Source organism: Columba livia, chromosome 3 (genome assembly GCF_036013475.1).
Source record: "Columba livia isolate bColLiv1 breed racing homer chromosome 3, bColLiv1.pat.W.v2, whole genome shotgun sequence".
Lineage (NCBI taxonomy): Eukaryota > Metazoa > Chordata > Aves > Columbiformes > Columbidae > Columba > Columba livia.
In genome coordinates, this window is record NC_088604.1 from 2,957,716 (window position 1) to 2,983,417 (window position 25,702).

General features: G+C 43.0%; 1 protein-coding gene across 5 annotated transcripts in view; it reads left to right on the top strand.

Annotated features, from left to right (window-relative positions):
• The window catches only part of MSRA (methionine sulfoxide reductase A), a 303,524-nt gene that overhangs the window by 106,844 nt on the left and 170,978 nt on the right, over positions 1-25,702 (top strand). For all 5 annotated transcript variants that reach the window (XM_065055610.1, XM_065055612.1, XM_065055611.1 and 2 more), the window contains one exon: positions 25,389-25,508. In XM_065055610.1, coding sequence (XP_064911682.1) covers positions 25,389-25,508 — 120 coding nt within the window. The remainder of the gene's footprint in view (positions 1-25,388; positions 25,509-25,702) is intronic.

The following is a 25,702-nucleotide window of genomic DNA, read 5'->3' on the forward strand; positions in this document are numbered from 1 at the left end:
GACTAATGCTGTGTTATTTACTATATGATGCGACTTCTTGTTTTGGTCAAGGTACAGGGTGAATGAACACGGGTCATTGTTCCCATCGCTATCCCATTTCGAACAGAATCTGACAGTTTTCAAAAGACTTGAGATTCTCTGGTTGTCTGTTTAGCGTCGTTCAGCTGCAGATACGCCTTTTGAGATACACCTATTGTTCATTAGAATAAAAAGATGTGTCCTTGTTTCTACAATGATGGAAAAAGTAGATCTCAAGGGTGAGGGTGACTCTTTAATGGAAATGTTTTACTGCCAACAAGCCAGAGATCTCTTAATCCGGTTTCCAGCTGATATTGAAGCTCAAAGAGCACAGGGAGTATATTCCCACGTTCAGCAACTGAAACAGGTGAAAATCTATGTTACATGTTCATCTTTTGCATAGTCAAGTTGAAGTCATTCAGTAAAGGGCTGTCCAAAAAGTTTTCTTGTTGTTTTTATGGCCGTAGATATTTTCCGTTGAAAGTATTTTGCCTGATTTTGGCCAAAAACCTAACCAAAAGTTAGTTTTTTTTCAGACTAAGGGGCTGATAATGTTTTGAAAAGAAGAGATTTAGGATCTAAAATCAACTTTTGGACAGAGGCATAAAAACAAAAAGAAAAGCTTCAAAGCTGCAGAGCATATGCGACTTCCACCAAATTAATATTTCCATCGGTAGCATTGTAGTTCTTTGCGTATATTAAACACATTTAAATGCACTGCTGTATTATGCTTAGAAATATTTCTGGTCAGCGTTTCTGAATTTTAAATGCATATTTTTCTTATCAACTGCTGCTAAATCAAGACTCCAGTTTATCCCAGAGCACCTATATATGCGCTGTGCTTTAGATGGTACTGTATTTCTCTAAGAGGAAGCACTGTACATATGGTGTGTTTATAGAAAGGCACTTATTTACCTCTAGTATAATCTGGCAATAGTTCAGATTTGTAATTATAACACTTTTAAGATACGGGACTAAATTGTGTTGTATTTGCGTGACATATACCGGCTAGCAATGGGATAATTGGTTTCTCGATGTAAACAAAATATAGGCAGGAGTAGGATGTTAAGTAACCGATAAGATCTAATTACAGACATTTTGGAGTTGGCAGACAGATCCAAGCTTGTTCACCTTCTGCTCTGCACTTACTAAGCAGCAGCATGTTCCAGTAATTCTATAGAGCCATATTATAATTGTATTTGGAGTTATTGTGTCCTCTGGAGATTCAGATGGACCCGATGCATTCCCACAACTCCCACTGCTTCCAAAGGTTATTTAAAAAATAAGGTTACATCAAGACTGGCCAGTTTGCCCAGGATTTCTCAGCCTTTTCTTGAGGCTGGTTCAGCACCATCACACGATACCGATATCTGTAGCTCGTGCTGTTGAAAAGCTCCTCAGACAACAGGATCTTGGGCTCTTCTCCCAAGCAGCAAGTGATGGGACAAGAGGAAACGGCCTCAAGTTGCCCAGGGGAGGTTGAGGTTGGATGTGGGAACAATTTCTTCCCCAAAGGGCTGTGGGGCATTGGAACAGGCTGCCCAGGGCAGTGCTGGAGTCACCAGCCCTGGAGGGCTGGACAGACAGACATGAGGTTCTCAGGACATGGGGCAGTGCCAGGGGTGGGTTAACGGTTGGACGCAATGATCTTGAGGGTCTTTTCCAACCAAAATGATTCTATGATTAAGACCTGCTCTTGAGTGGCTCAACCCTTTCTAATAAAGGCTTAATCAGGGCAAGTTTTCAACAAAAGGAAAATAATTTCACTTGAAAGTGAGGCAAATATATTTAAGAATGGATCACTCTATATAGAGTTTCTTTTTCTCATTCCTGAAACAGCTGCTGGTGGCCATGTCAGGTAGAGAAATGTTTTAGGAAGCCTTTTGATCCAACTTAATTACATTTTTATGATGAGGTCTGTTATTTTCACCACGAAAAAAGAAATCACAGGAAGTGAACTTTGAACCCCACGAGAAATACTTGTTTGTTTTTTGGTAGATAGTAAGAAAACCACAGTTTTCCCCTGTTGCTCAAATAAAACTTTAAACCGTGCAACATGTCAGAAGATATCGTATCTCTGTCTGAAGAGAACATAAGACTTCATGATGTTGAGACAGGTTTGTGTGCTCTGACCCAAATAGTAGGGGAAACGTCTCCAGCGATATTACCAGGTGTTACAAGGATCACGTTGTGGAAGAACTCAGAGCCAGAGGGAACATCTTCCAGAAGGGGTTCACATTTCTCATGCTAATTCTCTTTGAACATCTTGGAAAAGTGAAGGAAGTGGCTGGATTTGTAAAGCTGTTTTCTTATTAAGGAAATATATCTTTATTTCCCAGTTTCCTTTTATTTCATCTTCCAGGTAGTGACTTGTGGCCGGTGTCTTTTTGGTGCCTCATCCAGAGAACGGAAACACAACCCATGTCTCTACCTCTGTGATCTGATCCTGGTTCATCCTTATTACCTAAAAACCCTCTTTGTTATAATCTTGCCTAAAGTTTGATGCTCTGGTTTGCTGGTCAAAGCTTCGGGGGTTATGCCAGCTCTAAGCAATTGCCAGGGAACGTTCTCCATTTGGGATTTAAATTCTAACAGAGAAGCCTTGAAGTGAAAATTCTCCCATAACCCTCTTGTAAAATAAGGTGATAAATGCAAAAATAAACATAGTTTTAGGACCTTTTAAAAAGAAAATCTGAGTATTCGTTTTTTCTTGTCCTCCAGCGTGTCGCAGGCGTTATGCATTAAATGCTGGTGATCTGATTTAATGGCATCGTGCATCAGGTTTGTGATTGGGTGAATGGCCGGTTGCAGAACACTGTGCGAGACAGACCCAGATGAACACAAAGTGCTTCAGTCTGCTTGGTCTTTGCCAAGGACATTTCCTGACACTCATAAACACTAATAAGGGACAATAAAATATCCCTAATGCAAAGTGAAAGCTGTCCTTGATCAGCACAACCCTTCAGAACATTCTTTCATTTCAAAGGATCCACATCTCTTTTTTGCTTCTGAAAACAAAAGTAATGTGGCCTTCAAACACAATGTCTGTCCTTCGCCATCAGGGACTTGTTAATTTAGCCTTCTTGAGGTAACGAAGAATCCTCCTTTGTGCGGATTTCCACTTAGAGTGTGTGTCGCACATTAGTGAGGATCTGGAGGTTTTATAAAGTAAATCAGATTGCGTCTTTTCCATCGACGTCATTCACCGTAAAGCAGCCGTTTAGTGATGTTTTGGGGACTTTCTCACTGAAATGAGTAGAAGAGACGTAGTTCATTTTCATGGGGTTTGGGATGAGGCTCCATGATCTGCAATGGCAGGGATTGTCTATAACATGCATTTTCTTTTCCATGCAAAAAGGCAGCAAGAGCACCTGGATTACTTCAGCAATGCCAAAGCCTTGCAGAGAGGTCATTTCTGACCCATGATAAATAGGGATATATCAGTACTAGGATGAACATACGCTCAGCATCATTCTGAGTTGGTTGAAGTTTGAAATAGAAGTAAATTATCCTGGTAATGACTAGAGGCTGCGCTCATCAGATTTATGCAGCTTTGGGGGAGATATATGTGTATGCGAGTGTTTATGTGCTGGGATATATTATATACATGCAAACATATACCATCAGCATTTATCCTTTGGTTCCTGTTAATAAAGTGCGAAGCACGATGACATAGCAGAAAACATACAGAACGGTGAGGATTTATTCTGCTCAGCCATGAAAAATGTGATGCTAATTGTCAGTAGTTACAAAAGCAGAGAAAAAAGATATATAAGGAGGTTTTTGCAGGGGCAAAATTGTATTGTTTTGATAATTTTAGACACACTGTGACATTCACAAAGTATTGTCAACGCATCTAGCACGTCCTAATGGATTTATCTTTACAACGCAGCTGTCACAGACCGATGATATTAGAACTGGGGATGTGAGACCGAGCGAATAGGATCCTATATTAAAAAATATGGATTGCTTTTATTGAGTTATTCAGTTTGGGATAATTTAGAGTGATTTTCCTGATTTTCAAGAGTTTTTCTCACCCGATGAAGTTATTGGTGATGTCAAAAAGTGTGTTGCTAGATATCTTGCTTAAAAATCTTCAGCTACTTTATAATGCTTGCTCAGAAATGCTCCTGAAGCTTGGGGGAGTCAACCGGAATCTTTATATTGATCTTGCTGGTGCTTTCAACTCATCGAGCTGGAATTAATCTCAATAGATTTTAGGTACGTAAACTAAAGTGGTCTTCAAGAATTTCTCACATTTGGAGGTCAGTTCATATCGGCTGTCTCAGACAGGAATAAATCACCCTTGTAGGTGCCTTGTTCTGTCAGACACTATCTAGACAACTAGCTTGGATCAGTGAGAATTGATTTATGTGCATAAATGTGTTGCAAATGTTTTATGCCATTTGAGGTGTCCTCCGGTGTTTGAGATGTGCACGGGGGGCTGGCAGGGGTGATAGAGATCTCACAGGAGGTCCATATTCTTCTGAACTAGGAGATGGAAGACAGATAGGATTATCTAGGACATCCCATCTGGTGTGAGATGCCTGTGTTGAGGGTTTAATGTACATGTAAAGACATCTAAATATAAGTGTAACATGTATGTTAAATTGTCCTTCATCTCCAGCTTCCAAGGACACAGGTCAATATTTTGTCATGTGTGCCCCACTTATGCCACTCGTGTGCAGAATTGCTGCAAAACCTGATGAAGTTCAACGAGGGCAAGTGCAGGGCCCTGCAGCTGGGGAGGAACAACCCCAGTTACCAGCACAGGTTGGGGCTGAGCTGCTGGAAAGCAGCTCTGCAGAGAAGGACCTGGGAGTTCTGGGGACAACAGGGTGACCGTGAGTCACCAATGTGCCCTGTGGCCAAGAGGCCAATGGGACCTGGGGTGCATGAGGAAGAGTGTGAGCAGCAGGTCAGGGAGGTTGTTCCTCCCCCTCTGCTCTGCCCTGGGGAGGCCCCATCTGCAGTTGTGGGTCCAGTGCTGGGCTCCCCAGTTGAAGAAGGACAAGGAATTACTGGAGAGAGTCCAGCGGAGGGACACAAAGATGCTGAGGGGTCTGGAGCATCTTTGTGATGAGGAGACTGAGAGAGCTGGGGCTGTTGAGCTGGAGAAGAGAAGCTGAGAGGGATGTAATCAATGGGATCCATATTTCAGGGTGGGTGTCAGAGGATGGACCAGACTCTGTTCAGTGGTGCCCAACGCCAGGGTGAGGGGCAACGGGCACAGACTGAAGCACAGGAGGGTCCATGTGAACATGAGCAGAAACTTGTTTGCTGGGAGGTGCCAGAGCCTGGCCCAGGCTGCCCAGAGCGGGTGTGGAGTCTCCTGCTCTGAGACATTCAAACCCGCCTGGACCCACCTGTGTGATCTGCTCTGTGACCCTGCGTGAGCAGCTGGGTTGGACTGGGGGATCTCCAGAGGTCCCTTCAACCCCAACCAGCCTGTGGTTCTGTGATAAAGCATCTCAGATGACACCAGACACTTTTATTTATGCATCAATACTGAACCCTGGATCCCCACTGACCGCCACGGGAGCCTGGATACCTTTAGTCACGTGTGAACACCCATGTGTAGAGATCTGAATGTGGTTGTTCAGGTCTGCATGGTCTATTTCAAATGCCTGGGGCCAGCTGGGGAGAATTGCTGCTGGAGTATTTCTCACAGAATCCCTTATGTCCCAATATACGCCATGTACGTTATTTACCCTTCTGTTTAGGGTAATGCCCACATCATTAGGTTATTTTAATGGCAATCAATGCTGGCTGGTACAAGCACTCTGCTTCTTCTGGGAGACACACACAACTCTTTGGTCTTTAGAAGAGAGTGACAACACCACCCTTTAAGAGGGTCAGACAGCACTTTGTTCCAGATTTTTCTTCTAGAATAGCACCTGGCTTTGCTGTCTGTGCCAGACACGCTTTAGAAATGAAGGAAAAAATACACTTGGGCATCTACAAGAAAGAAATAATGTGATGGATTTTTCAAATAAGATAAGAACTAATCACAATGAAAATCTGATTTGAATTGAACTGTAAGTAATTTTGAAATCGCCGTAGTTATTTGTTTGTGAGCCAGGGGAAACAGCATGCAATGTGTCAGGCTTTGAGATAAAGTTTATTGGTGTGTCATTGGCTTAAATCCAACATTATGCTCATAAATAATATAATCCGAGTGTGACACATTTCTGCTTGAACCTTGACTGAAAATTATTGAGAATCTTGTTATGAATTATGTAGGAGCAGTCATGCATTCAAGTCAAAAGGGTGCAACTTGAGGGAGATGCTGAAATGTGTTTGTAATTAGGTACGCTGTCTGAAGACGCGCAGTTGCAGAAAGGGCAAGGTGCTCCTATCAAAGGTGTAACACGGACCTCGCTGCAGGCTCAGGCTCATGGTCACCCAGCTTTTTATTGACTTGTTCTTCCGGGGTGGAAAGTCTGATATGGTTGGGTGTTGGTGTTATCTCTATCACTCCCTTGTATGCTATTAGCGACGTCTTTTCTCTCTTAATTTATACTAGCACTATATGGCTCAAGCCTTCAGAGAAGCCTGGGCAATAACACACAGTCCAACTGCACAGCAGGGTGAGGGGACTCAGTGTTATTCAGTGTGATGTGCCTCACAAGCCAAGAGGGGCCAAACGCAGGGGTTTAGAGCCACCAAGATGCTGAAGGGAGTGGAGCATCTCCCGTGGGAGGAAAGGCTGAGGGAGCTGGGTCTCTGGAGCTGGACAAGAGGAGACTGAGGGGGGACTCATTCCTGGGGATCAATATGGAAAGGGGGAGTGTCAGGAGGATGGAGCCAGGCTCTTCTTGTGACAACCAGTGACAGGACAAGGGGCAATGGGTGCAAACTGGAACACAGGAGGTTCCACTTAAATTTGAGAAGAAACTTGTTGGGGGTGAGGGTGGCAGAGCCTGGCCCAGGCTGCCCAGGGGGGTTGTGGAGTCTCCTTCTGTGCAGACATTCCAACCCGCCTGGACACCTTCCTGTGTAACCTCATCTGGGTGTTCCTGCTCCATGGGGGGATTGCACTGGATGAGCTTTCCAGGTCCTTTCCAACCCCTGACATTCTGGGATTCTGTGATTCTGTTTCAGTATCAAAATTATTCTGCACAGACTCACCAAGCGTGATGGTGTTTATCCCTGTGGCAGATAAAGAGATTATAGATTGCTTTGTTTTCTGGAGACCAATAAAAAGAACATTCTACTGTTCTACTGCATTAAAGATCTGAGCGTGCTTTTTAGCTGTAGAAGGACTTTTGGTAGCTGACATGGTCCCTCTTCAAAGCATCATGCAGTGCACTGCTTGGCTGTAGTTATTTCTAGTCTACTACAGAAATTTATACCTGCGTTCTTCTCTTTTTTTTGTTCATACTATCTGCATATACTTTGCTCCCAGGTTGCCTGCTGGAGAGAACCAAGTAGTTCCCTTTGAGATGAGACCTGTATGTGGTTCTGGGAATAGTTCAGAGTGAAGTTTCCCTCCCTCTTCACATTCCTGGTGGATCTTGTGTCCATAAATGTCCTGATGTGCTCTATTGTGTGCAGCCCCCACCCTTGATCTTATGCTGTAGAAGCACCACTTGTAATGGACTGACAGATTTGAAACAAAACCCTAAATATGACCATGAGCCAGCACTGTGCCCTTGTGGCCAGGAAGGCCAATGGCAGCCTGGGGTGTATTAGAAAGGAGGCGGTTAGTAGATCCAGAGAGGTCCTCCTTCCCCTCTACTCCGCCCTTGGTGAGACCACATGTGGAATATTGTGTCCATTTCTGGGCCCCTCAGTTCCAGCAGGACAGGGAACTGCTGGAGAGGGTCCAGCGTAGGGCAACAAAGATGATTAAGGGAGTGGAGCATCTCCCTTATGAAGAAAGGCTGAGGGAGCTGGGTCTCTTTAGTTTGGAGGAGACTAAGGGGGGACCTCATTAATGTTTGTAAATATATAAAGGGTGAGTGCCAGGAGGATGGAGCCAGGCTCTTCTCGGTGGCAAACAATGATAGGACAAGGGGTAATGGGATCAAACTGGAACACAAGAGGTTCCGCTTAAATTTGAGAAGAAACTTCTTCTCAGTGAGGGTGGCAGAGCCTGGCCCAGGCTGCCCAGGGAGGTTGTGGAGTCTCCTTCTCTGCAGACATTCCAACCCGCCTGGACATGTTCCTGTGCGACCTCACCTGGGCGTTCCTGCTCCAGCAGGGGGATTGGACTAGATGATCTTTTGAGGTCCCTTCCAATCCCAAACATACTGTGATACTGTGAAATTGAGAAAATGTATGTACACGCATATACACAACACTAACTATGCTTTAGTGCCATGGGTGAAATACGCTTTGCATGGTAAGTGGAAGAACAAGGTCTTTGACCATGTTTCCCAGCTCAGAGCTTTAGCTTTTCTGGATTTTCGCAGATTTCGTGCCGCAGTGTTCTGAAAACAGGGAACGGGAGTGTTGGGTGAGTCAATGATGCCAGGCCATGAACCACCTGTGGCACAGGCATATTCAGCCAGCTGGAGCTGGCTGGAGTGTGAGAATTTAGCATCTGTGAAGAATTCATGAATGCTCCTGACTTTTCCTATTACTGCACCTTCAGACAGAGACGACTGTGTATAATGGGAGACTTTTAATATGGATTTCTTCGTGCTGTCCAGTATCTTCTGTATCCTTGCTTTTCGCTTTCATCAATGGACTTTTGAACAGGTCACCAAGTTCTCGGTGCATGCGAGAAGGCCAAAATGTGTATATTTATACTTGAACTTCTTAATTCTTCCATTAAAATATTGCCCCTTGTGCATTTTAAAACTAATTGCAGTCCCCTCCAGTTGTTTGTTCCAGACTACAATGTTTTTATGCTTTATCATGCTGTAGACCCAGCTCAAGGGTAATGATGTTTGTAGCCTTGTGGCAGTTTTGTTGCTCTAACAGACTTATTGATTCTATACAGATCGTTTCCCAAGAATTCAAGGTACTGTGTGGATCTGAAATGTTTCGGAGCTTACGGAAGTGCTGTGTTGTTTGGCACCTGAGGCTATAAGAGCATCTCAGATCTCAACCAGTTGCGTTCTCCCTGGCTGCAGTTTATACACTGTTGTAGGAGGAGGGTAATATATGGATTTTAACTGATGCCTAAGCATGCAATTAATTTCCCTACTGATATCTGTTGTTGGAAAGTGTAATAGGAATGGAAAAGGGAAGAAGACAGAAATAATCGTTATGCCAGTATGTAAACCCATGGTTTATCCGTTTGATGAATACCGTGTGCCTTTCTGAACCATTTAGGTCAAAAGAGATCTAGCACAACTGGAAAAGGTTTATGGGAGCAAAAAGGGTGATCAGAAGTACGGACCATCTTTCATAGATGGACCAACAGGGTGCATGAGGACTATTGAGTGTGAAAAAGGCAACTTAATGGGCTGTGAGAGAGGTCTACAGGATAATGATAAGCACAGGGAATGTGTATGGGAATTGATTTTGCAGAATATATCCCCTTGTAAGAAATAGGGACCAGAAAAAAAAGGATGCAAGTGGGAGCCAGTTTCAAAACAAATCAGAAGAGCTGGAATAAAAGAAAAGACTGTCGCTCTCCTTGCCAAAGGATTTTCTGCAGAAGATAGATTGCTCAGGTGGAAATATGGCCAGGAGAAATTGCTGGAAGAGAGATCCACTGAGAGTTACTCAAAGCACAGCAGCCCCAGGAAATCCTGCAAAAGCCAGAGATTAGGACCATAGTGCTGGCAAATATTCTGTGTATTTGTCCTTTTCTGTTCCTTCCTGAGTGCCGGCTGTTGTCCACTGTGAGATGGATCCCTATTATGCTGTATACTACATGTCATATATCACATGCAAGAGTTGGGTTAACAGTTGGACACAACGATCTTGAGGGTCTTTTCCAACCAAAATGATTCTTGTGTGGTTCAAACCTTTCTAATAAAGGCTTAATCAGGTCAAGTTTTCAACAAAAGGCAAATGATTTCACTTGAAAGTGGGGTGATGTATTTAAGAATGGGTCACTCTATATGGAGTTTCCTTTACTCATTCCCAAAACAGATACGGGTGGCCATGTCAGGTAGGGAAATGTTTTAGGAAACATTTTGGTCCAACTTAATTACATTTTTATGATGAAGTCTGTTCACCGGGAAAAAGAAATCACAGGAAGTGAACTTTGAACCCCAAGAGAAACCAAAATGATCCTATAATTCTACCTCCTCGCACCCTCTTGCTCAATATTCTGTCAACCACAGCCAGGGAACACCAGGCATTTAGAACATGTCTAAGAGAACGAGGGTTTGGAGAGTCATGGGGTCATGGACTTCACTGCCCAATTCCTTTGCCAAGCCATCAGTGCGCTGCAGACACTCGGCCTCAGCATTTATTACATTTACCTTATTTTCAACAGTCATATACTGTGATTTTTAGGAATGAGTGCACGTCAGGTGCTGCATAAATGGCAAATGACTCACCACGTATCTATTTGGCCTCTGTCTGTTCCTCTGGATATAAATTAGTTTCTCTATAACAATCTTCTCTGGTATTTTCTCAAGTAATTGTCTTTTTTGGGGGGGAGTGGGATGGATAGAAAAGAGTTATTCTCTTTTGCAAGTGAGAACCTACCATAATTTTATTGCCTGCTAACAGCTGAGAAAATAACTCTTGGAAATTCTATATTTCCATTAAGAACAGCTATGTTGCAAAATAGATTAATTTTAATGATCTTCTAGGTACACTTAGAAGGCATTTATTAGTTTGGGCTTTTATTGGAAAAGGGTTAAGGGTGTGTTTCTGTGGAGCTGAGAAGGGAGGACTAAAGGGCTGCTTGTTGAATTGGCTTGTTATTTGGATGTAATTATTTTTTGCTCCTGAGCAATTATAGATTGTATGTTTAAATAATTGTCGGGGTGCCTACAGCTTTCTTTTGTTGTCTAAAATATAAGGTTATAAATAAAATAAGTAATATGAGATTACATTTCCCGAATATGTCTGCGGCAGTTAATTTAACATCGCAATAGTTATCAAAGGAAAGAAAAGGCAAGATTTCTATTCCTTGCAGCAAACAAACTTTGTAAACAAGTGATTATTTTCTGCAGTGTAGCCTGAAAAGTGATTCTTATTTTGCTGGTAACAAAATGTTGGTGGTGCTTTGCTTGTAGAGTAGATTTTGTTTTGCTTCTTTGTATTTCAAGCTCTCCAAGGTTGCTGAGATTACAGAGATTTTCGCAAGACAAGGGTGAGGCTTCGCTGTTATCGCAGAGATGAATTTATATGGAAAGATACACCTTCAAGAGACTCAAATGGATTACGCAGCCCTGATGACATCTCTGATGTTCTGTGTACACCGAGTTTTGCTGGAGTAGCAGAGCGCTCAAGTGTGTCCAATGACTGAGGACAATCGAAAATGAATCTCTGCCAAGTGGTGGAATGCTTGGAGCAAAGGGAGATCACAGAATGATTTGAAAGCCTCGAATCAATGGCTAAACTAAAGATGTGATGCTTTGCAGTGAAGCAAATCATCAGGTTGATGATAGGATCATGTAGCTCTATCTCAGTCTTTTTCACATATTATTGTACCAGAGCTTCTTTTTATCCCTAACAGACTTTTGAAAGGTAATGTATTAAGAAACTGTTCCCTTCTTCAAAGGAGATAGAAATGTGGCTAGACCGAATTTATCTGTGCTCAAGCTGGCATAATTTATTCTGTATTGACAGTATCCTTGGACATTTTGCTGTCTTAATTCAGATTTCATTCCATTTTTAGACACTTCAGAGGTGTGCAAAGAGCTTCTGATGCTTTTGATGATACTTACCACATTTTCATTCATCCAATACTTTAATTTATAAGGAAATTAATAAGAATAAATAGTTAAACGAGTCCGAATTTTGACCACAAATCCTGCTGTTTTTTCTGTGTCCTTGGGACACTTCAGTCATCATCTTTGTGGCCAAGAAAAATTGGGTCCCTGGAGTATTTCTTGCGACTGCTCTTTGGTCGATTAGACATGAAAGACACGCAATTTTAATCGAAACATTTTGCAGTTGAAGACTGATCATTCTTACTTTGTGAACAGCACTTCTTTGCTGTGGGTCAGAGACATACTTGGTGCAATATTGCCTTGTATGTGGTTCAGTTGCTCATGGAAAACGGTGCCCAGTTGTTCCCAGACATGAGTGTTCACTCAGTTGCATTCCCAAACCCCCCAAACATGAAAGAAATCATGTGTTTATCCATTTCCAATTCCTCAGTTGTATAATTTATGTAATGGACAGATATGAACGGTCCTGTACATAGAAAACTAAACTTTTGGGGAGGTTACAGAATCACAGAATCACAGAATGGACTGGGTTGGAAAAGACCTCAGAGATCATCAAGTCCAACCCTCGGTCCAACTCCAGTCCATTGACTAGATCATGGCACTAAGTGCCATGTCCAATCTCAGTTTAAAAACCTCCAGGGCCGCTGAGTCCAGCACCTCCCTGGGCAGCCATTCCAATGCCTGACCACTCTCTCTGCAAAGAATTGCTTTCTAATCTCCAGCCTCAGTTTCCCCTGGCAGAGTTGAAGCCCATGGCCCCTTGTCCTATTGCTGATGCCTGGGAGAAGAGCCCAATCCCCACCTGGCTAGAACTGCCCTTCAGGTAGTTCTAGAGAGTGCTGAGCTCACCTCTAAGCCTCCTCTTCTCCAGACTAAACAAGCCCAGCTCCCTCAGCCTCTCCCCATAGGGCTTGTGTTCAAGTCCCTTCCCCAGTCTTGTTGCTCTTCTCTGGACCCGCTCCAGCACTTCAATCTCTTTCCTGAGCTGAGGGGCCCAGAACTGAACACAACACTCCAGGTGTGGCCTCCCCAATGCAGAGTACAGGGGAAGGATCACTGCCCTTGTCCTGCTGACCACGCTAGTTTTGATACAGGTTGGTCTTTTCTTCTGCATTTGTACCCAGAACCAAGCACAACGGAGTTCAAATCTCTGGTGAAGTCTTTTATGTGCTGTGGTTTTAAATTGTCCAATACCACTAATTACAGAAACAAGCCTCAGAGAGAAGGTCTTGTACAGTCAGTGTGCAGAATCCTCCTTCTCATCTCACTCATCTCACTCCCCAGTCCTACACCTGTCTAAACATAAAGGAATCCATTACTAATACAATGCCAACTATACAGAATTAGCTCAATTTCATAAATGGAACTCAATCAAAGAACAAAATATTTTTTTATAAGATGGAAATCTTCAAGAGTAAAACATTGATCTATTTTTTGGGTGAATTCTGTGTTTGTTGGTAACGATTTTTGAATTCTCTTGTCCCATGGTTAGTTTTGACTGGTTCTATCCTCAGCCTAACAAATATCAAGATCACCAGTTGGTGTATCTGGCTCGACATGTTCTGATGTATTTTTTGGAAGGAGTTATTGCAACTATTAATATATTCCATGCAAAGAAGACAAATAAGATGAAAGTTACTACATTTTATATGGATAAAATTGTACTGAAGGATACAAACCCAGCAAAATATGGGAGGAAAAAGTGGGAAAAGACACAGTGTTTCTATCACTCAATAGTCAGAGCATGAAAAAGAGAGATTTTAAACAAAGACCTGTTAGATGTGATCCTGTGGTATTTTTCCAAAAGGGATTCGTTGCTTTGCTTTGAGACCACTCACACCTCAGTTGTCGACTGCTTAAAGTAATCATTCATAAATTATGGCTCATGCGAGGCTTAATTATTGTGTGCAAAATGCTTTGATGTTTTTGGATGAAAGGAGCTAATATATGTGAATTACTATTTAAGTGTTTGCTTTCCAGAGGAGGCAGCAAACAAGGTTCCCCAAATGCAGACATCTGCTCCTAGGATTGCTCCTATGGCACATTCCCATTCTCATGTCCTTTTGGGAGCCGGCAAGTAAAGCCCATGAATTGTAGGTATAACTTTGGGTTTAATGAACCCTGCACATCTTCCAACTCCTTTTAACCTTTCTCCCCAAATTAAGAGAACGTTGAGTATGATTAATGCAGAATAGATACAGAACAGTGATTTGGCCTCTGCTACTATATATTCTCCCTCCAGAGCGTGATGACAACCTTTCAGATCAGCAAAAATGGGGCCATATCTTCCAGTTTATGGGAATTAGGGGCAAAAAGGGGATTTTGAAGATGGAGTTTTCTCATGTGGCCTCAGCAGAGAACAGTTTTGTCCACATTATGGATAAAATTGGTTTAAATATACCTGCTTATTGGATGATGTAAGAACACCGAGGCAGTGAATAAGGCCACGTTTGAAAGTATTTTAATACACTGACTTATGTATATCCCTGCTCTCTGCTGGTTAAGATGAAAATTGCACTAAAATAGGAATATCCAAAACCTCTCACACTAAAACTATGAAGTTAGGAGCAGCTGTGGTTTGTGCCTTATTAACATTCTTTACATTGCCTTCGGATTTATTTAAATCCTGTTGATTTTTTATTATTTGTAAGCTGTAATATGCTTTTATGATGGATTGAAAGACATATTTTGAGAAGCACAGAATGACAGAATCCCAGGATGTCAGGGGTTGGAAGGGCCCTGGAAAGCTCATCCAGTGCAATCCCCCCATGGAGCAGGAACACCCAGATGAGGTTACACAGGAAGGTGTCCAGGCGGGTTGGAATGTCTGCAGAGAAGGAGACTCCACAACCTCCCTGGGCAGCCTGGGCCAGGCTCTGCCACCCTCAACCCCAACAAATTTCTTCTCATATTTAAGTGGAACCTCCTGTGTTCCAGTTTGCACCCATTACCCCTTGTCCTGTCACTGGTTGTCACCGAGAAGAGCCTGGCTCCATTCTCCTGACACTCCCCCTTTATACGTCTGTAAACATTAATGAGGTCACCCCTCAGTCTCCTCTTGTCCAGCTCCAGAGCCCCAGCTCCCTCAGCCTTTCCTCCCACGGGAGATGCTCCACTCCCTTCAGCATCTTGGTTGCCCTGTGCTGGACTCTCTCCAGCAGTTCCCTGTCCTGCTGGAACTGAGGGGCCACAACTGGACACAATATTCCAGGTGTGGTCTCCCCAGGGCAGAGTAGAGGGGCAGGAGAACCTCTCTGACCTACTGACCACCCCCTTCTAACCCACCCCAGGTACCACTGGCCTTCCTGGCCACAAGGGCCCAGTGCTGGCTCATGGTCACCCTGCTGTCCCCAGGACCCCCAGGTCCCTTTCCCCTACGCCGCTCTCTAATAGGTCATTCCCCAACTTACACTGGAACCTGGGGTTGTTCCTGCCCAGATTCAAGACTCTACACTTGCCCTTGTTCTATTTCATTACATTTTCCCCACCCAACTCTCCAGCCTGTCCAGGTCTCTGATGGCAGCACAGCTTCCAGTGTCACCACTCCTCCCAGCTTGGTGTCACCAGCAAACTTGCTGACAGTCACTCTGTTCCCTCATCCAAGTCATTGATGAATATATTGAATAATACCGGCCCCAGCACTGACCCTTGAACACTGCACTAGATCCAGGCCTCAACTGGACTCCGCCCCATTGACCACGACTCTCTGGCTTCTTCCCTTGAGCCAGTTAGCAGTCTACCCCACTACCTGATCGTCCAGACCACACTCCCAGTTTCTATCTCTCTCTTGCTTTTCCCAGTTTGAGTGCTGTTGTCTTACCAGGTTCTGCAAAAGTCGTACCTATGACATGTCACGGATATATTCCATGCTGAAAACACGGCAGTTTTTCTCTTGACGGTAAAATATTCCATTTCTATTATGATTATCTGCTTTTCCCTTTACAGTAATTCTAATCTGTTGTGCGGATTTTATACAAACATGCACACATAGACAAAAATGTGCCCACACACACACTTCGAATGTCAGCAACTACCACACAGGCATCAATGAATTGCGTGGGCATTCGTTAATTTAAATGAACATGAGGCTTCTGCTTCTTCTATGGAAAAAGAAGCAAACCCAACAGTTTCTCCGGGAATTCATGCGGTGTGAACAGAACACATTTTGGCAAAACGGTGAGCCAAGAAATTCCTCTTTAGTTGCTCTGTTAAGCAAACCACATTTGAAATTTCTTGCCCAGGGCTTTGTTTGACTTGCCCCAGGCAAGCTGTTCAACATATTTATCAACCCTGTTGTAGCATTAGAGCCAACGCTTATCTAGGAAGATCACGCGCTTCATGCCATCTGTCAGCAGGAGTTTTATTTCTTACAGTTGAGCTTGTTCTCCATTTCATATTATATATTATTTTAATATTCCTCTTGACCATTTCTTAGTTGACTGTTTTCCTGTGATTGCTCAAATATTCCGAGGTTGCTGCACATTAAACCCCTAAAGACATCAATAATACCATTTTACTTTAAATCTTGCTTGATAACGTTAATCCTATATGAATCCAGCTGGCTCACCACAGCACCCCACGTATCCCAGCGTTGTGTATAAGATGACATTGCATTTCAATCTGAATCTGGAATTCCTTCCAAATTCTCAACAGGAATTTGAAAGAATTCAGAACAAAGACTCTGGGGTAATTCATGCTGTATTTTTATCTTGGTGCATATATGGCTTTGATCATTTTAGATTTTCAGGCCCTTATTAACTGTTGTGTAAGTGCACAGGCAGTATAAAAGCCACAGAATCCCAGAATGTCAGGGGTTGGAAGGGCCCTGGAAAGCTCATGCAGTGCAATCCCCCCATGGAGCAGGAACACCCAGATGAGGTTACACAGGAAGGTGTCCAGGCGGGTTGGAATGTCTGCACAGAAGGAGACTCCACAACCTCCCTGGGCAGCCTGGGCCAGGCTCTGCCACCCTCACCCCAAACAAGTTGCTTCTAAAATTTAAGTGGAACCTCTTGTGTTCCAGTTTGTACGCATTACCCCTTGTCCTATCATTGGTTGTCACCAAGAAGAGCCTGGCTCCATCCTCCTGACACTCCCCCTTTCCATATTGATCCCCAGGAATGAGTCACCCCTCAGTGTCCTCTTGTCCAGCTCCAGAGCCCCAGCTCCCTCAGCCTTTCCTCCCACGGGAGATGCTCCACTCCCTTCAGCATCTTGGTGGCTGCGCTGGACTCTCTCCAGCAGTTCCCTGTCCTGCTGGAACTGAGGGGCCACAACTGGACACAATATTCCAGGTGTGGTCTCCCCAGGGCAGAGCAGAGGGGCAGGAGAACCTCTCTGACCTACTGACCACCCCCTTCTAACTCACTCCAGGTACCGTTGGCAAGTGTTCAGCAAAGTGTTCACTCACTTTACATGTGATTTTGAGATCCAGTTGTACTTTTGGATTCATCTCTACGATCACAGTGAAGCCAAAGGGACTGGCATATTTCCCTGTAGAGAATAAAATTTAACTTTCTGGAAGTCTGTTGCTATCGAGTTACATAAAATCAAGAAAAACTGTTGTAACCAGGCATATGACCCGTGCATATAGATTAGATGTAGGCTGGATGTTCTTCTAGGTTGCCAGGACACCCTGACCTCCCCGTCATCCAAACTGGTCTATCTGCTGGGTCCCACCACAGCTTCTTTGTTGCCTCCTTGCCCATCTTCTCTTTAGGGGAGGTAACACGATGGTGCTCATCAACATCTTACCCTCATCTTTCATGGTGAAGCCATTTCAACCTGTGAAGTACTAAAAATCAACGATCCCCACAGTATCAGAGCACACAGTGTAAATATCTCTTTGGCTCAGCACTTCGAAATATCAGTACTTGGCCTGACTTCAATCAATCAGCTGTACCAACTGCTCTGCACAGCTTTTCTAAGAGAAAAATGCCAATCACACTCGGTATTTGGCGGAAATGTATGAAACGAGCGTTATTATATAGGTATATAACTTGCCGAGATTCAATTTATTCGTTCCAATTGGGGGGAAAAAAAAGAAATCATTTCAGTTCAAAGCAGCTGAGCATTTTCTTCTCCAGATTTGATAGAGGTAACTAAATCAATCGTATTCGAAATTTGGGCCAAGTCCTGTGCCGGCCAAGAGAAGCGGGGACGCTGGCAGCTGTGTCTTCAGCTCCTGGCGAGATGCGGCATCGCGGTAGGTTGGTGGGATGGAATATTGGCCGTCCTTTAATGCTTCGATGTATAGGAGCAGCCTGTGCCCCCAGCTAATTTTGGCTGGGTCCTGTAGCGTTTGAGCAGCTGGCAGCATCGTTACTTCTCAGCTTTCAGCACACAAGCTGGCACAAAAGACGCTCTCCCCTGTCTAGTGTCCTCCTGAGCTTTGGATGGAGCTTTTCCTGCTACTTACTTCGATCTGGGCTTGGGGAAGAGGTTTCCAGTGCACGTCGCTCTTTGTTCTCTCAGCGTACCAGCGCATTTTATTTTTCTGAGTTTATATTTTAAAATGACATTTTCCACTCTTTAGCAGCGTCGTGCGTGCTCAAATCCTGTTAAGAGAAGGAGGAGCGGGATCCGTATCCTTTGCCGTTCATCTGCGGCGAAGCGTCGCTATCAACCTGGCGTTGAAACGGCTTCTTAATCCGCTGCATGGAGAAGTGCTGTGGCACGCCAAGGAAATAACGTGTCAAGGCTCGGCATGCCAAGGAAATAACGCATTCATTCTTTGGAATATGACAAAAAGACTCTTCTGGACAGGAAAGGGGGAGAGAAGGCTTGTAAATAAAGCTGTCAGGAGCAAAAGGTTGTTGGGTAGTCATGCAGAAGTCAGGTTGTGTACACACCCCATGCCCAAAGGTAAAGGACAAAGGCATTAAAAGTACCATATATGTGTACACACCTTAGAGAAAATATGAAAATTAGCCAGCGTATAAAAACAATGCACCTGCTGAGAGTTTCTTTAAATGGGAAGCTGAGATTCCCCGAAGCATCAGCCTCGTTGAGCAGCTATGGAGCCCAGACCTTAATAGACTTTAATTAGCGCAGAATGGGTGTGTCTTGTGAGGTTTGTGTTTGGATCAGGAATGCCCTTCTGATGCAAATTTACTGCTGGTGTCCATTTACATAATGGAATCATAAATAGGAATTTACATCAGGGAACCTGCATGGAAGCTGAATATTGTTCAAAGATGTGATAGGAACAGATGTTGGAGAAGGGGATCGGAATGAATGCGAGTGAATGTTACCTTTGCAGGATCATGGCGTTTCTTGTAGGAGTGTAGAACGTGCCTTGAACATTGCATAGTAAATATATAGACGAAGCTCTAAGGGACATGGTTTAGTGCTAGATTTAGGTTATGGTTGGACTCAATCTTAAGGGTCTCTTCCAACCCAAATGATTCTATGATTCTATAATTTTCAAACAAGTTTTCCAGTCTGGTTTTTTTGGTTCTGTGTGATGGCTACTGCTTGCAGTACACAAAGATAAAGAATATGACGAGCTACAGACATTATTACGAGGATAGATGACTTTGCAATGAGTAATTTTGCCTAGGATTCATCTAGGTTATGCTTCAGCATAGACTTCTACAACCGAGTTGGCTGTACTATTCTCTTCATGGTTGAGGATGAGAAATCAGCAATTATAAGTCACGAATCACAGTGTTTTGGGGGGTTTGATTCAACTGCAGATTCAAAGACTTTCAGCTTTTTGTAATATCTGCATATGGTATTATGGGCTTGTTTATCTTGCCCTAAAATACGCAAAAAGTTACATTTGAGATGTTCAGGAATATTTTGCTTGGCCTCAAGATGCCTTGCAAGAAGGGCACTTGTCTCTCCTTAGTCCTGTGTCATCTCAGCCTTGTGTGGGTAGATGTCTTGGATACCTTAAAGCATCTCAAATGACCCTGAATTTCTCCATTTAGGTGACTAAATTAATCCTTGAATGCATAAGCTCCTGTTGCAGTCAATGGCCACCTAGTCAATATGGTTAACGTAATCTTTAAAGCTATTTATCTCATTAGAAAGTCAACACCTGGGCTTCGATTATTCTCTTGGAATATTCCAGAACTATGAAGGATCAACAAAGGGACGTTTCTCTCTCTTATCAGAGTCACAATTTGCTTTCATTATTTTAGGAAAATCCTTCAGCTTCTGCTGACTACTCGTTATGAATCTGCAAATGATCTGGGTTGCCTATGGAAACACATGTTCCTTCATAAGGCTGGGTACAAAAAGGATTGTTCGGAAGATGTATATGTGTGTGGATATAGAAAGAGAAGAGTTGAGAAAATGGATGTGGGTGCTAGAAAGGAATAGGGGTGCTAGCATTTATCCCCAAACTGTTATTTATAAGGATGAATGAACCTTTAAAGATTTGAATCTGTTTGTTTTCGAAGTTCAAACACAAAAAGAATCTTCAAATGTCTTTTGAAATTCCAATTAAGTCAGTCAAAACCCGTCACTTAAATAATAGTTTTTGTTTTACAAATTAGCAATTAAAAAGTGACAAATATCTTCAATGCTTAAACAGTGCAATACCCATTATGTTCAACATGGGTATGTTCCCTCAGATTTCCTTTGCTTTTTGTTTCTCTTAGAAATGCCTGTGGAATTCTGTCCAACTCTAAAGCTGCACCCACCAGTACTGGGGATTATTGCATGAACAGTTTAAAATCACATTCATGTTTTCTAGTTTCAAATTGCGACTGGCTTATTTTGCTTTTATGTTTCTTTACCTGCCGTATTTTACTGGTTTGTTTTTATTTTTCTTCTAAGTGGTTTTTAGTTATTTATTTCTTCCATTTTCTTACTAGAGTAATAATAATTAGGGCAAGTATACTCTTTTGTACTCCGAGTCTTGAACTGAGATTATTTCCCCATTTTACTAATCATTGTTCCCATTAAACATGGCTTAAGGCAGCCGGCACTCCGAAGAACAGACATTCCATGAGCTGATGTGTCTTAAGTCCGGAATATTATGTGGGGTTTTATTGTTAATATTCCTCTCCTTGTGACAATTTCCCCGTAGAACGTGGCGCCACTTTAGCAGCATAACAAACACCAACCGCCGAATGTATTAATGCTGCGGAAAGCAATTTAGTGTTGGATTGTTGAAAATTAGGTCCCTTTACTAGCAGGTTGTTTTATTATGACAAAGATTTCAATTCTATCTGTTCTATGGATGTGAGGATTTATTCTGTGTGCAAGATATCGGAGAAATGGTGAGAATAGTTCACCAAAAGAGTCAAATGTCTGTCTCTCAGAGCAAGGAGGGCAGAGTGGATTTAGACATAAACTGGTTATGAAGAAGAAAAAGTGGAAGAAACCATGATGAGGATTTAGGCCACTAGGTCAAATCAACAGATCAGAGAGCGATCAATGAGAGTATCCTAACTAATAATTATTGATCAAGGACAGTCAGTGAGCTCTACCCAGATGACGAGTAATTTCAGATAGTTAGGGATTTATTTAGCATTAAAATTTTTGGAGTAAATAGGAAAATAATGAGTGTTTCTTCTTCGTATTTGAAGTTGGGCCTGTATGTGAACTCAGGCTTGAATTTGGGTTTTGTTCCTAAATTTGTGTCACTCCTTTGCACTCGCATGTGGTCTCTACTGCTCCTTGTTGTAGATGAAGAAGCTCGAAGCTCATTCCCCACCCCTCACCATGCTTGTCCATCCAACATTACTTTGCTAAATTGGCTTTTATAATTGGCTTTTTTGACCCTTTCTTTGAGGGTCTTGGTGTCACCTGCTGCCAAACCAACTGGTATTTTTGGCAGTTGGAGCTCAAACTTCCCTTGTAATATTGAGGATGCACAGCGCTGAGTTTTAGTGTTGGGCTGATGTTTATTTTTGGTACTTCACACTTAGACACAGACTTAGGATCTAACAAACAACCCACAAAACAAATTAAAGGCACCTTGGGAAGCGGTCTAATACAGCCTAAGTTTGCCCACTTCTATCTGAATTCCGATTCCCTCTTCTGCCCTCTACCTAAATCCAACCACCAGAAAACTACTGAAAGGTGCCCATTTTTTCAAGATAACGTGTTTTAGTGGACGCTGTTCTGGGAAGTAGAGAAGAACCCCATGATTTCTGAGACCACCAAGTTTTGACAGTGCTAAAACAGGCAGAATAACCGGGCAGTGTTGTGTAGTTAAATATCTATATTTAAGATAGACGAGATTTAAATGGATCCTGCCTCCATCCTCCTTTGGGCTTGCTTATCTAAATACCAAATTTAAATAGAATAAATTATGGTTACCAGGAGGAACAATGTTTGTTAGAGCATGGATGGCCATGGAAATCTATGTTCCTCACTTTTCACTCTCTGGAAATGGAATGGAAATACATTTTTTATTGGAATCTGTTGTAGACTTGATATACAACAGCCCTTTCACGTAATTAAACAATTGTCCCAGTTGTGATTTTTAAAAATGATGTTTTCTGTGTTGACTTCCGCAAAATCAGATGCACTTTCCAAATAGATTCTTCATCACAGTTTAATTGTGTAATGCCTCCAAATGTCCTCGTAGAAAAAGAGTATGAAGATGTAGTCAAGATATACTTACATCTCAAAGGCTGGGCATGAAGACTAAAGAACTGCAGACAGGAATGATGAAGCTCAAGGGCTTTATTTTAACTGGAATTTGCCTTCCTATGCAAAAATGTGTGGTTTTGTCTTTGCTTCTGGACCTCGTTACGGTGTAAAAAAGTCAAGAATTTGCATACCCTCCGTGTTAAAGTAATGTTCATGAGTATTACCTGCCTGCCTCACATCACTCAAATGTACTGCAAACAGAATTTTGTCAGGGGCATATGGTATTTTTACAAGGAACTTGCAGATATACTTGTGTTCACATGCAGTTTTAGGTGTAGGTATGAGAAACATGGATAAAAATATAGTTCTAAGAAATTATTGGGTTAGACTCAAAGGCTGGATCTAAACTAGGAGTTCCAAGGCTGTCCTCACGGTGAACCAAGGAGAACTTCCCAGCTCACTGCTCTGGGCTCCCTCTCATCTGTGACCCAACTTGGGATGAGACGTGGACATGGACTGTGCCCTTGTACATGCTCTGGCTTAGAATCGCAGAATCATGTTGTTTGGAAAGGACCTTCAAGGTCAAAGATTCCAACCGTTAACCCACCCCTGGCACTGCCCTGTGTCCCTGAGAACCTCATGTCCATCTGTCCAACCCTCCATGGATGGTAACTCCAGCACTGCCCTGGGCAGCCTGTTGCAATGCCCCACAGCCCTTTGGGGAAGAAATTGTTCCCCACATCCAACCTCAGCCTCCCCTGGTGCAAATTGAGGCCGTTTCCTCTGCTCCTGGCGCTTGTTCCTGGGGAGCAGAGCCCGACCCCCCCTGGCTCCAAGCTCCTTTCAGGCAGTTCAGAGATCAGAAGGTCTCCCCTCAGCTCCTGTTCTCCAGCTGAACCCCCCAGGTCCCTCAGCCGCTCCCATCACACTTGTGCTCCAGCCCCTCACCAGCTCCGTTCCCTTCTCTCCACTCGCTCCAGCACCTCAAGGCCTTTCTTGGCATGAGGGGCCCAAAATTGAACATGGGACTCAAGGTTTGGCCTCACCAGTGCCAGTGCCATCTTGTGTGGGAAGGAAATCTGATTTTCAGGGTTTGCTGATGTTCACAGAATCCCAGAATCCCAGAATGTCAGGGGCTGGAAGGGCCCTGGAAAGCTCATCCAGAGCAATCCCCCCATGGAGCAGGAACACCCAGATGAGGTTACACAGGAAGGTGTCCAGGCGGGTTGGAATGTCTGCACAGAAGGAGACTCCACAACCTCCCTGGGCAGCCTGGGCCAGGCTCTGCCACCCTCACTGGGAAGTTTCTTCTCAAATTGAAGTGGAACCTCTTGTGTTCCAGTTTGAACCCATTGTCCCTTGTCCTGTCATTGGTTGTCACGTTCTCTACTTATGCTCTCGATTTGGACAATGACAACGCATCTGACATTTGTGTTGTGCAACACAGAGAGAGTGATGTGTAAAATCTGTCTCACCCTTTATCCATTGAGTCGACCGAGGGGCGTAATTACTGGAGAACGTCTTGGACTTACTTGACATAAAATAGTGACTTCAGGTACAGAAATACACTCTAATTTAAATCACCGTTAGATAGGTGATGTGTGAATGCCTGAAAAATTTCTCAAATAAGAATTCCTGATTGTTCTTTCTGCAAAAATGTGAGGGAGTTTCAAGAGAGATCCCACAGCAGTTTAGCACCAGCCTAATTTAGCTGAGGAACTCAAGTCTAATCGCTGTCGCCATCTCTGTAGTCAAGGGAGAATGGCTGTGATTTGATTAGCAATGTATATCTTCTGTGGCTGAATTGTCCTCAGGAGATGCCGACCTCTTTCCATGGTCTCCAGGAGCGGGCTGGGCTCCTAATTTATGTGTCTTGTTTGAGCACCTGAATTAGAAAGAGAAATCTGGGTCATTTTGGCGCATTACAACTGCAAGGACAGGAGTCGGGCAACATAAGTTTCTTTAATTTGAAGCTAATATCCGAAGTTTCAGAGGAAGAATATGTGCTTGTGAGCCGTCATAGTTGATAGAAGGGACCGCTTTGTTCTTCCAGCTGTACATTGAAGGAACATCTCTGTTGTCTGCAGTGTTGTCAATAGAAAACCCATTGTGGATTTTGTAGCGTATTTAATATTTATCTTATTTTTACAACTTTTTATTTCAAATGCTTTTGTAAAGGAATAATAAAAGGAAATACATTATTGCTGAAAGCCAAAATGCATCACCCATAATCAGGGATAAGCTAAAGAACACTAGAGTGTATATGACATGTTTCAGCTTCAGAGAGTCCTCCAAATTGTCGCTAAAGCCTTGTAACTATTTAAACCATCGGAGAATTTGAGTGTAAGTCTTGTTTGTTCCTTCCCCTTGGCTCTCACACAATGTGCTTGATTCCTATTGCCAGGACAGTTTTGCTAATTTACACCTATTGACAGCCCGATGTCCTTTGATAATTGGCCACACCAAAATTTTGTCTGAACATCAAATATCGCCATGCAGAAATTGCTAAACCAAAGCATTTTTTCCCTTGTATAGCATATAATTTAATCCATTATTACTGCCACCTTTTAAGACTGTGTGTGCCTCAAAGCAGAAGATTAATTAACTCATTGCCATTAATACAAATTATTGTGTTTTGACAGCTTGCTAATCAACCAAAGCAAAAATGGTGCTGTACAAATACTGCAATTGCCTTTTAAGTAACATTTTTTTTTAATATGCATGAGAAATCTCCTTGTTCGGGCCTTTGAACCTTTATAGGGTTTGTCCTCTGTGACATGTTAATATTCAGAAGCACAAATAAAGCTTGATTTGAGTTGCGCTCTGATGCAGAATGGATTTCACAGTACAGTTATTCCATCCATAACCTTGGGAAACATTTGACCATCATGTGCTGGCTATAGATGTCACTTCCACTGTCACCCGTATCAGTTAATGTCCAAATGACTGATTGAGTATTGAGTGAATTTTGACATAACGCTCTGTACTTTCTGTAATATCCAGGTATGGGCTGTTTCTGGGGAGCCGAGAGGAAGTTTTGGAGGCAGAAGGGAGTTTACTCCACTCAAGTGGGTTACGCAGGAGGATACACTCCAAATCCTACCTACAAAGAGGTCTGCTCAGGTAAGTCTCTTTGCTTTTTAAGGATTGTGAGCAGAATCCTGTCAGATTATGGATGACGACAAAGAGTGACTGCGGCAACTAAAGAGATTTGGTATTTAGTCAACCCTGGTATTCGCCTTGCGTCCTAAACTGTAATGAAATCAATGGTGTGCCCGTCCCATTGTTAGCCCCTAGTAAATAATAAGGTCATATAC